We start from the raw sequence: 14581 nt of genomic DNA, 5'->3' as shown, positions 1-14581 counted from the left end.
GCCCCAGAGTTCTGGTCGTTGCAGTACTGTGGCTTCGCCGCTAAGGGGAGCCATGGTACGTTCGATGGCACCGAAGGAGTTCCTCCAATCAGGTATCACAGACACCAATATGTTTCACAGCTGGGCCTCCGGGGGGAGCTAAGGGTGCTATTCATTAGGCCACTCCCCACCATAGTGGGTAAACTGGGGGTCAGGCAGGAAGTTAGAAGAGAACGCTGACGGGATTGAACGGAGCAACACCCTGTGGCAGGGGGTGTTGTGAAGGGAGAGACTGTAGGGTCTCTGCCAGGGGTGGGATCCTGGCAGAGGCTTGGCATTGAAAGAACGTAACGGGTCCGCGCAGGCTCCTGGAAGCGGCGGGACTCAATGAAAGGACTAGAAGCGAGACAGATTGTGCTGAGTGAGAAACGAGATCAAGCAGAAGGAGACTACCAGCAGGGGTTTTGTTGAAAGAGGCAGCACCCTGCTGAGGCGCAATACCGGTGGCCGGAACGCCGAGGGAGTGGATTAGAATACAGCTTCAAGCCATACTCCAAACAGCGGCAGGACAGTCGGTCTCAGGCGGGCTGTCTACCACATATCACCTATGAAGTCTTGGGGGGCAATTGCGGGAGAGGGGCGACTCTAGGGTCCCGGAAGAACTCCAGGCCTACCTGACAAACGGGTGCCATTCCAACCTGAATACAGGGAAGGGGTGGATTACAGAGGAACATCAAATCGAGTTGTGAGGGAACTTAAGAAACAGACACAACCGTTGTGGGGTTACTTTCCGTAAGCACAGCAGGGAAGGACTACAACACATAGCGCTAGAAGGAAGGCACAGATTTCCACCTGAGAGGAGAACTCTGGAGGTGCCATTGGACCGGCCGGACTTGCGTAGCCTGGTGAACCGTGTTCTGGACTGAGGACTCAGAGATCTCCAGTAAAGAGGTAAAGAGACTGCAACCTGGTGTCCTCGTTATTTACCGCGACTTACACCCCACAACTGCACCGCTCCACCGCTATCATTACTACCACCTATTACACCGGACGTCCCCCACTGACGGACAGGGCCACGGACCGGGTCTAGCCACCGTGACAACCCCAGGACTGAGATCCCAGAGGCCCGGCTCCGGGTACCCCTCGGCCCTGCGGCGGTGTGGGGGCGCCGCAAACTTGGCGTCACGAACAGGATCTACTTAAGCCTGAAGAATCAGGTCATGTGTGCCTAGAGACTGTGATTTACTGTGCTTGGACTGTACTTTATTGTAAGACTGTGCTGCGCCATTAGCCGCCAAAAGTTCCCGCCAAAAGGCGCCGCCATTGCTACACCCAAGGGGAAGGAGGGCGTGTTATGGGCGGAGACTCCCCGTGTGGCGCGAGAAATGGCTACCGCCCCCTGCACTTCTGGCTGCAGAGGAATGACCTGCCCCAAAGCAGAAGAGAAACACCCCTTGATATGCAACGGCGGGAAGCGGGTGACGGAGAAGCCCGACCTCAGAGAAATGGCGGAGTTAGGTGCATGCACTGCCACCGACTATCAGGCAGCGATGATGAACGGCGAGTGCCTGAGCGAGGAAGAAGCAGTTCCGGCCTGCCCTTCTTCAACGGAGATGGACCGGAAGCCTGCGGACCCAACAGCAGAGTTGCGTCCACCAATCCCGACCTCGGAGTTAGAGAAGGAGGAACCACGGCCAGCGGAGCCGAATCCGAGCATCCCATTGGAGGAGCCCCGGTCCGGGCTGCAGCAGACTCTAGCGTCCTCGTTAACGGACCGGAGCGACACCGATGGAACCATATTGGGCGCAGGTATGGCCGGCGTCCCTGCTCCCCTCCGCGAGCCCGCTTCCATGACCCACCTCTATCGCAGTAGGGAGCGACTTATCTCGGCAGGGCTAATGGTGCTATCCCCCGATGACCTGGGAAGGATGGTGCCACCGCTGTCGACTGGAGTGGGGGAGCCTGTGGATGTGAGCTTAGATGGAGTAGTTCTTCGGTGGGACACCCCCTGGTTTAGAGCAGATGGATCCCGGGAGAACGGGTCCACTCTTGCGGTGCTTACATGGGAACAATATAGACAGTGCTTGATTCTACAGTGGAAAGGCCGGAAAGAGGCCGAGTCGATGGGCCCATCGAAAGTACACCAACCCCCTCCGGCATGGGATGACAGAGACGTGACAAGGCGGGGCACTGTGTTGGCCTACCATGCAAGAAGAGGGTGGGGCCTCATACACGAGCCAGGATTGGATACTGACGTTTTTGTTGCGCATTGTAACGTGAGGGCTCCCTGCTGTGGCCGAAGTGGAGAACCATTGCAAAAGGGGGATTCGGTGACCTACAGCCGCCACCAGAACCCGCTCGGGTGGTATGCATGGAATGTTCGGCGGTGTATGTCTGGAGCCGCGACCCTTACCGCCTCGGACCTGGTCCCAGGAGCACCCGATCTTGTCACCATCGCAACGGTGCGCCTGGTTGCGGCCACCGAGTTGGCCAGTCGAGTTCATCTTCACGTTCGAACCGCGGACGCTGGCACCACGGTGGCTGGGGGGCAGGAGCCCGAGCCGCCTGAAAAAGAATAAACCTCGATACCATGAAAATGTAAATAGTTACTGTTTGTCTTTTATTCCTTTAAGTTGCTGCTAAACCCGCCCAGGGTTAATGGATCCCTCTGTTGACCCGGGATCCTCTTTATTTGTTTTCCTTTTCTGAAGTTGTTGCACAAAAGTTATACAAACTGCAGAAATCATGGACGGTGCATGATTCGAACTTCCCTTGTAAATAGTTTGCACCTTCTTAAAGGCGCTCCCTACTGGTTTTAGCCAAAGACACTTTGCGAAGATATTTGCCCTATTTGTTTGAGCCAAAGACACTTTGTGAAGATACCGTTCCTACCGGTTCTAGTTAAAGACACTTTGCGAAGATACCATGCCGGAACCTTTGCATGGGCCGGTAGGCTGAGAAGACGAGCTACCTTAGAAAGACTTGGTCTCCTCTTAAAGGGGATGTGAGAAACTGAACTTGAGAGAGATACTGTTGTAGAACAGTAATGCCATAATGATGCCTTGAAAAGAAATGTAACTGTTTTACATGCTAAGTTATATGTGTTGAATTTGTTGAAATGTCTAAATAATGTTTTGCAGAAAGAAAAGATGCAGAGAGCCCGTAGGGGTAGAGATAGAGGTCTGCATAGTTGAAAGTAAGCAAAGTAATAATGAAGGTGAGGATAGAAGGTAAACCCCGCGTCCCCATTGAAAGTTACTTTGTTACTAAGGACAGAGAGTGAACCCGTAGGGGTTAGAGAGTGAGTCCTTAAAGGAGCCGAGTAGAGCTGGCTCAGAGTTCTTTAAACGAAAGGAATGTTATGTCTATACCATGTATAGTAGAGAAAGGCAGTAGGCCCTGGATGAACAGGGCGGTCCTGTAAAAGAAAGGAGAGGCAGTAGGTCTGGTGCCATAGGGACAGGCGGTCCTGCAGGTTCAAAGTAGGAGAATGTGAAGTTACCTTACCCTGTAATGTGATTATAGGAAGGCCTTTGGTAAACTAAGAGTGTATGTTTCCTAAAGGCAATGTTAATTTATTGTTCCAGAATTTGCACTAAGTAGAATACCCGGTTGGGTAACAGGAGTTATGCATAGCCTGTAATTTATAATGTTGACCATGTTTGTAACGTTAAAAGTGTCCTCACCTCCCATAAAGGGAAGCCTGTTCAAGTATACTTATTGTTTTGCACTCAACAAAATTGTATGTCTGTTTACTAATCTGTATTGTTGTTTTTCTTCCCAGTCCCGGAGTACTGTGTTTAACCAGGGGGGAGTGCAGCGCCCCAGAGTTCTGGTCGTTGCAGTACTGTGGCTTCGCCGCTAAGGGGAGCCATGGTACGTTCGATGGCACCGAAGGAGTTCCTCCAATCAGGTATCACAGACACCAATATGTTTCACAGCTGGGCCTCCGGGGGGAGCTAAGGGTGCTATTCATTAGGCCACTCCCCACCATAGTGGGTAAACTGGGGGTCAGGCAGGAAGTTAGAAGAGAACGCTGACGGGATTGAACGGAGCAACACCCTGTGGCAGGGGGTGTTGTGAAGGGAGAGACTGTAGGGTCTCTGCCAGGGGTGGGATCCTGGCAGAGGCTTGGCATTGAAAGAACGTAACGGGTCCGCGCAGGCTCCTGGAAGCGGCGGGACTCAAGGAAAGGACTAGAAGCGAGACAGATTGTGCTGAGTGAGAAACGAGATCAAGCAGAAGGAGACTACCAGCAGGGGTTTTGTTGAAAGAGGCAGCACCCTGCTGAGGCGCAATACCGGTGGCCGGAACGCCGAGGGAGTGGATTAGAATACAGCTTCAAGCCATACTCCAAACAGCGGCAGGACAGTCGGTCTCAGGCGGGCTGTCTACCACATATCACCTATGAAGTCTTGGGGGGCAATTGCGGGAGAGGGGCGACTCTAGGGTCCCGGAAGAACTCCAGGCCTACCTGACAAACGGGTGCCATTCCAACCTGAATACAGGGAAGGGGTGGATTACAGAGGAACATCAAATCGAGTTGTGAGGGAACTTAAGAAACAGACACAACCGTTGTGGGGTTACTTTCCGTAAGCACAGCAGGGAAGGACTACAACACATAGCGCTAGAAGGAAGGCACAGATTTCCACCTGAGAGGAGAACTCTGGAGGTGCCATTGGACCGGCCGGACTTGCGTAGCCTGGTGAACCGTGTTCTGGACTGAGGACTCAGAGATCTCCAGTAAAGAGACTGCAACCTGGTGTCCTCGTTATTTACCGCGACTTACACCCCACAACTGCACCGCTCCACCGCTATCATTACTACCACCTATTACACCGGACGTCCCCCACTGACGGACAGGGCCACGGACCGGGTCTAGCCACCGTGACAACCCCAGGACTGAGATCCCAGAGGCCCGGCTCCGGGTACCCCTCGGCCCTGCGGCGGTGTGGGGGCGCCGCATATGTAATCCCTATCTGATGTATTTAAAACCTGGTCATATGGACAATACCTGTATGAGCAGGATTCAGAAAAGGAATGTCCATGTGGACACGCTGGACAGAACGGCTCCTGTGCGCACAGCTCAAAAAAAGAGGGGTGGAGGCCTCCCCAGTCTTGTGGACACAAGAAAACAATTATGTAAAACCCAAACACATGAGCTGCGCGCACAGTGAACAAGCTCGGGTTTTACAAAATGTTCAGTTTGTCTGATTTTTCTCTTTATAGGTATATTTTTGAGTAAAATGTAAATTGTTCTTTTATTCTATAAACTTCTGACAACATGTCTCCAAAGTTCCAAGCAATAAATTTTGTATTTTTTTTCTAAAAACGAGAAATGGTCAAAATTAAATAAAAGAACCAGTGCTTTCAGACCTCAAATAATGCAAAGAAAACAAGTTCATAATCATTTAGAAACAACAATACTAATGCTTTAACTCAGGAAGAGTTCGGAAATCAATATTTTGTGGAATAACCATGATTGTTAATCACAGCTTTCATGAGTCTTGGCATGCTTTCCACCAGTCTTTCACACTGCTTCTGGCACAAAAATGTAAGCAGTTCTTCTTTGTTTGATGGCTTGTGACTATCCATCATCCTCTCGATTACATTCCAGAGGTTTTCAATGGGGTTCAGGTCTGGAGATTGGGCTGCCCATGACAGGGTTTTGATGTGGTGGTCTCTTAATTTTTGCCAGAGCATCCTGTAGTCTCCACAATATTTATGCGTTTGAGCAGCAGTTTGTCCTCCAGAGCTTCTTTCGAGATTGCAACTATATCAGCTATTGGAGCGTTCTCCTGACCCAGCTGTATGCAAGTTCACAACGTTTTTCCATAGTGTATCTTTAGTACTGTATATACTGTGCTCCCAAAGTCCTGCTGCGGTATACACCAGACTTTGCTGATGCTTGTATTTTTGGTGGTTCCTACATACATTACTCTAGAGTTTCTTTATTATATGAAGACATTAGTAGAAAATAATGAATTTTCAGGTGGTATAAGGACCACTGCCCAGAGTCCTCAGTGTCCAATCATGAGATAATTTTTTTTGTAGCAGTTAAAAAATGTATATATATATTTTTGTTATTAAATTTTAAATACAGTATTTGCAATAAAATTTTAAATGATTTTTTAACTACTACAAAAAAATATTTCTCTCATGATTGGACACTGAGGACTCTGGGCAGCACTTCTTGTACCATTTGAAAACTCTTTTTTTTCCACTACTTTGTTTTGGACCCCATTGGGATCTTGCAGGTGGATCAGCAGCTAGCAGAACTCTCATCCGGTGTAACCAGTGATATGCCTCAGCTGCACATCCTCCATTGGAGAGCACAATTCTAATCTTTAATAGCTCTCCTACCGTGTTGATCTGCACGAGGTGCGCTTTTCTCCTTCTTCTTGATTATATGAGGACAGGTCAGTATTATTATTTTATTCCATCGCAATCCTGAAAAGTTGGTCTTCCATTGTAAAATCATTGGGTCCCTTTTGTCTATATTTTCCGGCTCCCTCATTTTGAAATCTGTGTATAGGGTCAAAATAAGTTCAGTGGGGTCCGACACCCAGTTACCCCACCGATCAGTTGCCTTCACCTCCAGCAGTGGCCGGTTGAAATCACATAACGGAGCCAATGGATCACGTCTCCTTACACTGTGTAGTTGCTGCTCCTGGGTACTGCAGAACAGCTTCTATTTTAAAAGGAGCTGATCTGAAATACCCGGGAACAGCCACTAAAATGTGTCAGGAGCCGTGGTGCCGGACACTCTTATACTAACATCCTATCCGACGGATATGTCATCAATATAAAATTAGTGGAAAACTAATATTACATACATGTACTGTATGTGGTTATGTCCTGAGGAGGAAGTCATCTGAACTTCGAAACGCGTTGAATAAAACCACTATCTTTTATTTCAGATAATCTGATCCTACATTTTATTCAGCTGCGCAGTTTTTATCCACAAATCTCCAATTTTATTATACAGTTGTTATCACTAGTAATATAAGGCTGCAACAAATTTGAGTATTTGAGTTTTTATTGTCTTTTTAAAACCATGTCCACATTAGAGAAGCCACAATGTCTGACGCCCCTGATGCTCCCGAACACCTTGCTTCTTTTTCTTCATCGCAGGTTGGCATCTTGGACATTTTGCTTTTCCATAGAAAAACAATGGGACAGTAAATGAACAACTGAACAAACCTTTTCTAATGCCACATCCATACTATTGGCAGTGAAATCTTCCTTGTCAATCTGCCAGTATTAACAAATACCACAGGCATGAGATCCGCGTTCCCTGTGAGAGGAAAGAGACAAGTCAACATCTACTTTACAGTTTTATACTATTTCCTTAGTATTCATTTTTTATGTTATACTTAACCATTTTACATCTGTTGTGTCGCACATTTACACGTTATTACTCTCTTTAAGAACGTTTTGTTGTAATCTCAGACATCCCCTTAAACACACCTTTCATAGTAACAAAATCTTCAAGTTCCTTGTCTCATCCTGCAGTGTTGATCCAGATGCCGAAAAAAACAACCAAATATGGCAAAATCCAAAAATGGATGTCAGAATTTCCTGCGATGAAATAGTATAAATGGGACAAAAATAATCAATTGTTTATCATTTTCATCCATATTCATATGAGGCGCTCAGCACTATGGGCGTGGTAGAGCACTTGAAGGGGTTGTCCAGTCTTTTAATAAAAATTTCAGTCACTCTATGTGCGTGTGCTGTCAGGATTCTCCAGTGTTGCCATTGAGAACGAGCGGTCACGTGACTGCAAGTATCCAATTTGCATTAAATGCGGTCACAAACCAACTAGATGTTCTTGGAATACAGGTGAATGGAGCCATTCAGGACATGTCTAGTCGCAGTGTATGGCCGGAGGTTTGTAAATCACATACTTGCAGTCACATGGTTGCCCACCACTGCTGTCAACACTGTTGAATCCTGACAGTATGCGGTGCGAACTCTGTTACAATCAAAGGATTGGACAACCCCTTTAACAAGCCTGTGCCTTCCTAGGTTGTTTTCCTGCCGAGCATCAGAAAGCTATATTCCCCCTATTGGGACCCAGAAGCGGACATTGCATGGTTTGCATTTAGATCGATAGTAGTCATCTTTCAGGGTATGTGCACACGTCAGGATTTCTTGCAGAAATTTCCTGACAAAAAACGGACGTTGCTGCCAGAAATCCGCATGCGTTTTTTTCGCATTTTTTAATGCCTTTTTTGTGCGATTTTTTCGCAGTTTTTCCCAGTGCATTAAATAGCAGGAAAAACGCAAAAAATCCGCAAAATTAATAAACATGCTGCTTTTTTTTACAGCGATGCCTTTTTTTTTTCGCGGAAAAAAATGCATCATGTGCACAAAAATTGCAGAATGCATTTTAAATGATAGGATGTATATGTATGCGTTTTATATGCGTTTTTATAGCGAAAAAACCTGAACATGTGCACATACCCTCAAAGTGTAACAGGACTACTGGGTCCTATGACTGGCTCGCTGCACGTTCATGTGATATTTACTGAAAGGTTCCCTTTAAGTTGCTATCAATGTAAATGTGCAATAAACTGTTTATTTAATATATCATTTATACAGTATTACAGTAGAACTGTCTTTTTGTATTTTTTTTCTTTTTACCTGGTGATAAATGCTACTGTTATCCTGAGTCTCTTTTTCCTGTGCCCTCCCTTCCTGAGTCATGCCCCTTTTATACAAGTCAGCGCGGGCCTCAACTCTTTTTTTTATGGGAGTCCTCTATTACAACATGCCCAGTTGGCTAACAAGACTAGATTTGTATAGAGGGAAGATGGGACTAAATCTCAGGAACAGAACAAAAAATAAACAATGCTGGTTTTGGGAGAACAGCGACATTAACACCTGGTAAAAAAAAGAAGCACAAACCATATTTATGGCAAATGACAGATCCTGTTTTAAAAAAAATATAATTCTGACTTCACCCACGACTTTTCTAAGTATGACTAGGGTCACCCCAGCGTATTTTCTCCCATCTGAGATTATGCTGGTCTGTATAGCATAGCGTGATCCGATTTTCTCGGATGGGAAGAAGATGGTAAAAAAAATTTGTTCATCTTTTCCATTCTATCAATTAGTGAAAATTGTAATGAACTCAGATGTCACCTGAGTACAGTCCGATGTTTTCCATGGACTCATTGACTTGCTTGGCTGACTGCGGTCAGAATTGAATCCAACGCGGACATGCTGATTTTTTTTCTTCGGACCCAGTCAGACATGTGCACGGCCTCATAGAATAACATTGATCCAAATGCAATCCAGTGTTTTGTCGGATCGCCCTACGACCTAAAATACTGCCATGTGCCCGAGCCCCACGACAAGATTATTTTATTATTTTCTGAATTGATGGTTTATAGATTTGCTCATGCTTATTAGGACACAACTAATCAGTCCTTTTTTAGACCAAGGTACCTCGTTTTTTATAAATTTGCTGGAGTAGTTTTCACACTCTCACCTGCTCCTGAGCTACATTCACATCCCCATTGTCTGATCACACTGCATACGTCTGTGCCTTTCCATGATCTCATAAGCTGTAGCAGCAGCCGCCTGGCACTGCTTGCTCCAATTTGTTTTTCATTAGCCATAAGAACCTTTGAGTGGCAACTGTATCAAGTATTTTATCATGTATTATGAGAGGGTAGAAATGTAATTTCATGTACATAAGATTCATTTATTAATCAAGGGAATCTACACAATGTCCTCTGGGCATAAAATTATTTGTCACTATCCTACAGGATGAAAGCCTTGTCTGTACAGTCAATATGAACTTGATGGAGGGCTCTACTGCAAAGCATCACCAAGTGCAAAACTATAGTTAAAAATAATAGTAGTAGCACCCTTTGTCGCCACTAGGCAGCGCTGTTTTATTGAGGCATGTTTTTTTTTTTTAGTACATCTGGGATTTCATGTTCTAAACATGTCCATCTCACAAGCGGCGCATTGGCATTAGGTAGTAAGAGTGCTCATAATTGACCCAAGATGGGCCCGAGACTCTTCCCCAAGAGCATCTGGTGCAATATATTGCTAACATCTTGCTACCCTGCACATCCATAGTGAAATGTACGGACCCCGCTCTCTTATACTACGTGCATGTGCACATTGCCCTTCAGAATCCCTGACTCATCTCGGGGAATTACAAGTTTTCTTACTTTCGTAATGTCATTTTTGACATGACCAGGTATAGTAAACCCTGGTATAATGCTGGTTTAATGGTGCAAAACCTTGCGACTGTTACCATTTAAATGTATTAATTTGCCTGTAATTGAGACTGAGTTACCCAGACTGTACATTTACCTTTTCTTGCATATTCTGTTTTTTTCTTTCAGTTGAAAACAAGTGTTCCTCTTCCAATGCAGCTACATGCACAACATGCTTAGCACTGGGCCCAGAATGTGGATGGTGTACTCAAGAGGTGTGTGCTTCATTTATTACTGCGATCTGTGAGCTCTCATCCAGGGGTTAGCTATCTGGCCCTCCAGCTGCTGTACGGCTACAACATCGGCATCTCCCAGACGTACAGGCTGTGAGATCAGGATGGGAGCTGTGGTTTACAACAGCTGCAGTGCCACCGGTTGGCGACCTCTCGACGGGTCTGTTGATTTAGTTTCTAGCCACTGTGTTATTAGACGAAAGTAACCAAAAAGCTAAACATTTCTCTAATCTACGTTGTGCTTTAATTCGTCACAATTTGAGATGAGGAACTTAAAAGTTTGGGCTTCGTACCGGAAAGTTTGTTTCCGGTGCTAAACGCCAAACACGGACTTCTAACAGAGGTCCATTGCAAAGTTCAAGGTTGAGTGAGATAATATTTTCCAGCTCAAAAGTTTGGGTCCTAATTATTTTCCATGAGGTTCAGGTTCTGGTTCGGGTACAGTTCTAGTACCCAAACCAGTTTTGGAATAAAGTTTGGGTCAGGTACCAGAACTTGGACTTTCTCGGGTCTGCTCATTCTTAGCCACAATATGTAAGCTCTCTGCATAAGGAAATTGAATGAGAAGCTTCATTGTTTATATCAAAGGAATGAGACTCAGTCCTGGTTTTGAGATGATCACACCGATAAGGTGGATCGGTGGATATGAATGATAGCAACCCCTTCTTGCCTAATCAGTGCTTGGACTATATCACAATTTCTATGTTTTTGCTTTTCCTCCTGCCGTTTGAGGATTGACCACAGGTATTCAATGGGATTGAGAATTTGGGACAATCTTTGCCATTGACCCAAAATTTCAATGTTTTGCTCACCAAGTCACTTAGTTATCACTTTTGTCTTGTGACATGGTGCTCCATTATGCTGGTAAAAAAGCATTTTTTAGACCAAATTGCTTCAGAATCGTTGGGAGTAGTTGCTCTTGAAGGATGCTTAGAAATTATTCTTTATTTATGACAGTATTCTTAGGCAAAATTGTGAGTGAGCCCACTCACTTGGATGAAAAGCCCCCACACATGAAAGGACTCAGAATGCTTTACTGTTGGCTTGACACAGGACTCATGTGTCAGTCTGTCTTTGATGTTTTTCTTGGTTAGAAGTTGCCTCTTTGCCGCCTTTCTTTATACCAGACCACCTTCCGAAAGACTTTTCCCACTGTGCGTGCAGTTACATTGACTACATCCTGCTGCCATTCCAGAGCAAGAAAACCTCACAGAAAAAGATACAGCCTTACCAACACCAGGTCAGATTACCAATGCACCATCAGGATGCAGCAGACCCCCATGATAAAGGCGTGGGGGCAGCATAGGTGCAAAATACGGATTCAAAAAGCCACTCACCTACCAATACATGGAGGGGGTGGCTATGTAGTATTAAACATGCACACAGATGGCTCTTGCATAGGACGCCAGTCACACAGATACTTGTGATGCACAGTGTCTGACTTACAGCCTATTGATGACGCCCATACTATCAGATCAAGCGGGCTGCCCAGCACTATATAAGTGCACCCCACAGATGCCCCAATTCACCCAACCAACACTAAGAGGCCTGGCTGTATCAAAATGAAAAAATGTGCAATAAAAAGATGAAAAATAATGTATAAAATGAATACATTGCATGAGGTATGGGTCAATATTTTGGCCAAAATACACAAGCTCGCAACACACATCAAGGGTCCTCCAACTTGCGAGTCCCAACTCTAAAATTAAAAATGGCTAATATAGGACAACATTTCAAAGAAAGGGATACAACCTTCAACTGTTGTTGAACTTGTAGCTGAATACTCTTTAGGAGATGGTCCTGGAACTTGCTGGACTTTCTTCGGCACTCTGAAGCCTTTTCATAGCAACACAACTCCCTTTGAAATTCTTGATGATCCAATAAATGGTTGATTTAGGGGCAATCTTACAAGCAGCAATGTCCTTGCCTGTAAACCGTTTTGATGCAAAGCAATGATGACTATACAATACATCTTTCCTTGGAGGTAACGTAAACAAAAGAAGAGAATTATGTCAAGCACCAGTCCCCTCTTAACCCCTTCACGACTGTGGATGTATCCATACATCCAGATTGGCAAGAACTTCCCGACCTTGGACGTATGGATACGTCCAGGCGATTTTGGGGACACAGGAGCTGTGCGTGCGTGATGGCCACCGAGTGTTCAGCTGACCACTCACTGACATCACAGCCGGCACCAGGCACTCACTGACATTACTGCCAGCACCGCTCCCGGGCAATTTAACCCTATAAATGTTGCGATCGATATCCTTCATATAGCTATGAAGATCTGCCTGTAGAACATAGCCACAAGAGAGACTAGTAAGGTGCCACCACCAGACTGCTTCTACCAGCGGCACTTCAGGTGACTGACAGGTCTCTTGTTATGGGAGAGACCTGTCAAATCAACTATAGCGATGTGGGGAAAAGCAATCTGTCTTGTGTCTGGCTATGGTCCCCAGATAGATCTTCTAGCTATGTTTTTTCTGAAATGCGGTTGTGCAGTCAGACCCTGATTCATGCTGCCTGTGGTTTGGGCAGCATAAATGAAGTGATAGGTTCCATTCAACATCTTTATGTGTACACTGTGCATAGGCAGGAAGTTTCCACTCAATGGTGGTAGTTTGGGTTATAATGTGCTCATGAATATGGAGGACTACTAGTTTACTAGTCCTCTAGTGATAATCTCTTGCTGATAAAATAGTGATTTATCAAAACTACAGCAAGCAGCCCAGTAAGTGACACATTGCTGGAATCATGGTCTCTGTCCCTTAGATGAAAGAGCACAAACCTGCTGGCAGAGTCTCCGTTATATTAATAAAACACATTGGATGAAGGAAGTGGAGACATAAGGGGGCCCATGTAACCTATCGCCGTGGAGTAAACCCTGACTATCAGCATTTCTGGATTAGGAGTTTGGACAGAGACGTCTTGTAGCTTTCTTTCTTTAAGTACAGCAGCTGTTTCTGATCCTAATTTATATATCATTTTCCCATTCACCTCTGGAAAAACTGGTCTATTTGCGTCACATGGAAGCCCCCATTAATATCCTATTATCTGCTTTCAGATACATTCGGCTTATTATCTTTTTTTCTTTAAAAACAGTGATGTCATGTTTTGGATCAGACCCGCCTCTGGGGAATATTTTTGTTTCTGAGCTTGTGTTATTATAAACTGACTTTTGTTACTTATCCTATTGCGTAAAAAGGAAACGATATTTGCAGTGTATAAAGAAAGGTGGCAGAAACGTTACATCTGTGATCTTTGCAGCCTTTTCTCTTTAAATCTAAATATTTTTTTAAGCCACTTTCACACATCCAACTTTTAAGTATGGACCACAATGTCCGGACCTATAGCGGGTCTTCTTATTCACACTCAATAGCCTCATACAGTCATATGAAAAAGTTTGGGCACCCCTATTAATCTTAAGCTTAATGTTTTATAAAAAAATTTTTTTTTGCAACAGCTATTTCAGTTTCATATATCAAATAACTATTGGACACAGTAATGTTTCTGCCTTGAAAAGAGGTTTATTGTGCTAACAGAATATGTGCAATCTGCATTCAAACAAAATTTGACAGGTGCATAAGTATGGGCACCCTTATCATTTTCTTGTTTAAAATACTCCTACCTACTTTTTACTGACTTACTAAAGCACTTTTTTGGTTTTGTATCCTCATTGAGCTTTGAACTTCATAGCCAGGTGTATGTAATCATGAGAAAAGCTACTTAAAGTGGCCACTTGCAAGTTGTTCTCCTGTTTGAATCTCCTCTGATGAGTGGCATCATGGGCTCCTCAAAACAACTGTCAAATGATCTGAAAACAAAGATTATTCAACATAGTTGTTCAGGGGAAGGATACAAAAAGCTGTCTCAGAGATTTAACCTGTCAATTTCCACTGTGAGGAACATAGTAAGGAAATGGAAGAACACAGGTACAGTTCTTGTTTAGGCCAGAAGTGGCAGGCCAAGAAAAACATCAGAAAGGCAGAGAAGAAGAATGGTGAGATCAGTCAAGGACAATCCTCAGACCACCTCCAGAGATCTGCAGCATCAACTTGCTGCAGATGGTGTCACTGTGCATCAGTCAACTATACAACGCACTTTGCACAAGGAGAAGTTGTATGGGAG

At 44.9% G+C, this 14581-nt stretch overlaps 1 protein-coding gene across 1 annotated transcript in view; it reads left to right on the top strand.

Moving 5' to 3' along the window:
• Window positions 1-14581, top strand: part of ITGB8 (integrin subunit beta 8) — a 154946-nt gene that overhangs the window by 43190 nt on the left and 97175 nt on the right. Inside the window, exon 2 of the mRNA XM_077268726.1 lies at window positions 10350-10435. Within this exon, the coding sequence (XP_077124841.1) occupies window positions 10350-10435 (86 nt within the window). The remainder of the gene's footprint in view (window positions 1-10349; window positions 10436-14581) is intronic.

This window comes from Ranitomeya variabilis, chromosome 6 (genome assembly GCF_051348905.1).
Source record: "Ranitomeya variabilis isolate aRanVar5 chromosome 6, aRanVar5.hap1, whole genome shotgun sequence".
Taxonomy (NCBI): domain Eukaryota; kingdom Metazoa; phylum Chordata; class Amphibia; order Anura; family Dendrobatidae; genus Ranitomeya; species Ranitomeya variabilis.
This window is presented reverse-complemented; position numbering and strand designations above follow the sequence as displayed.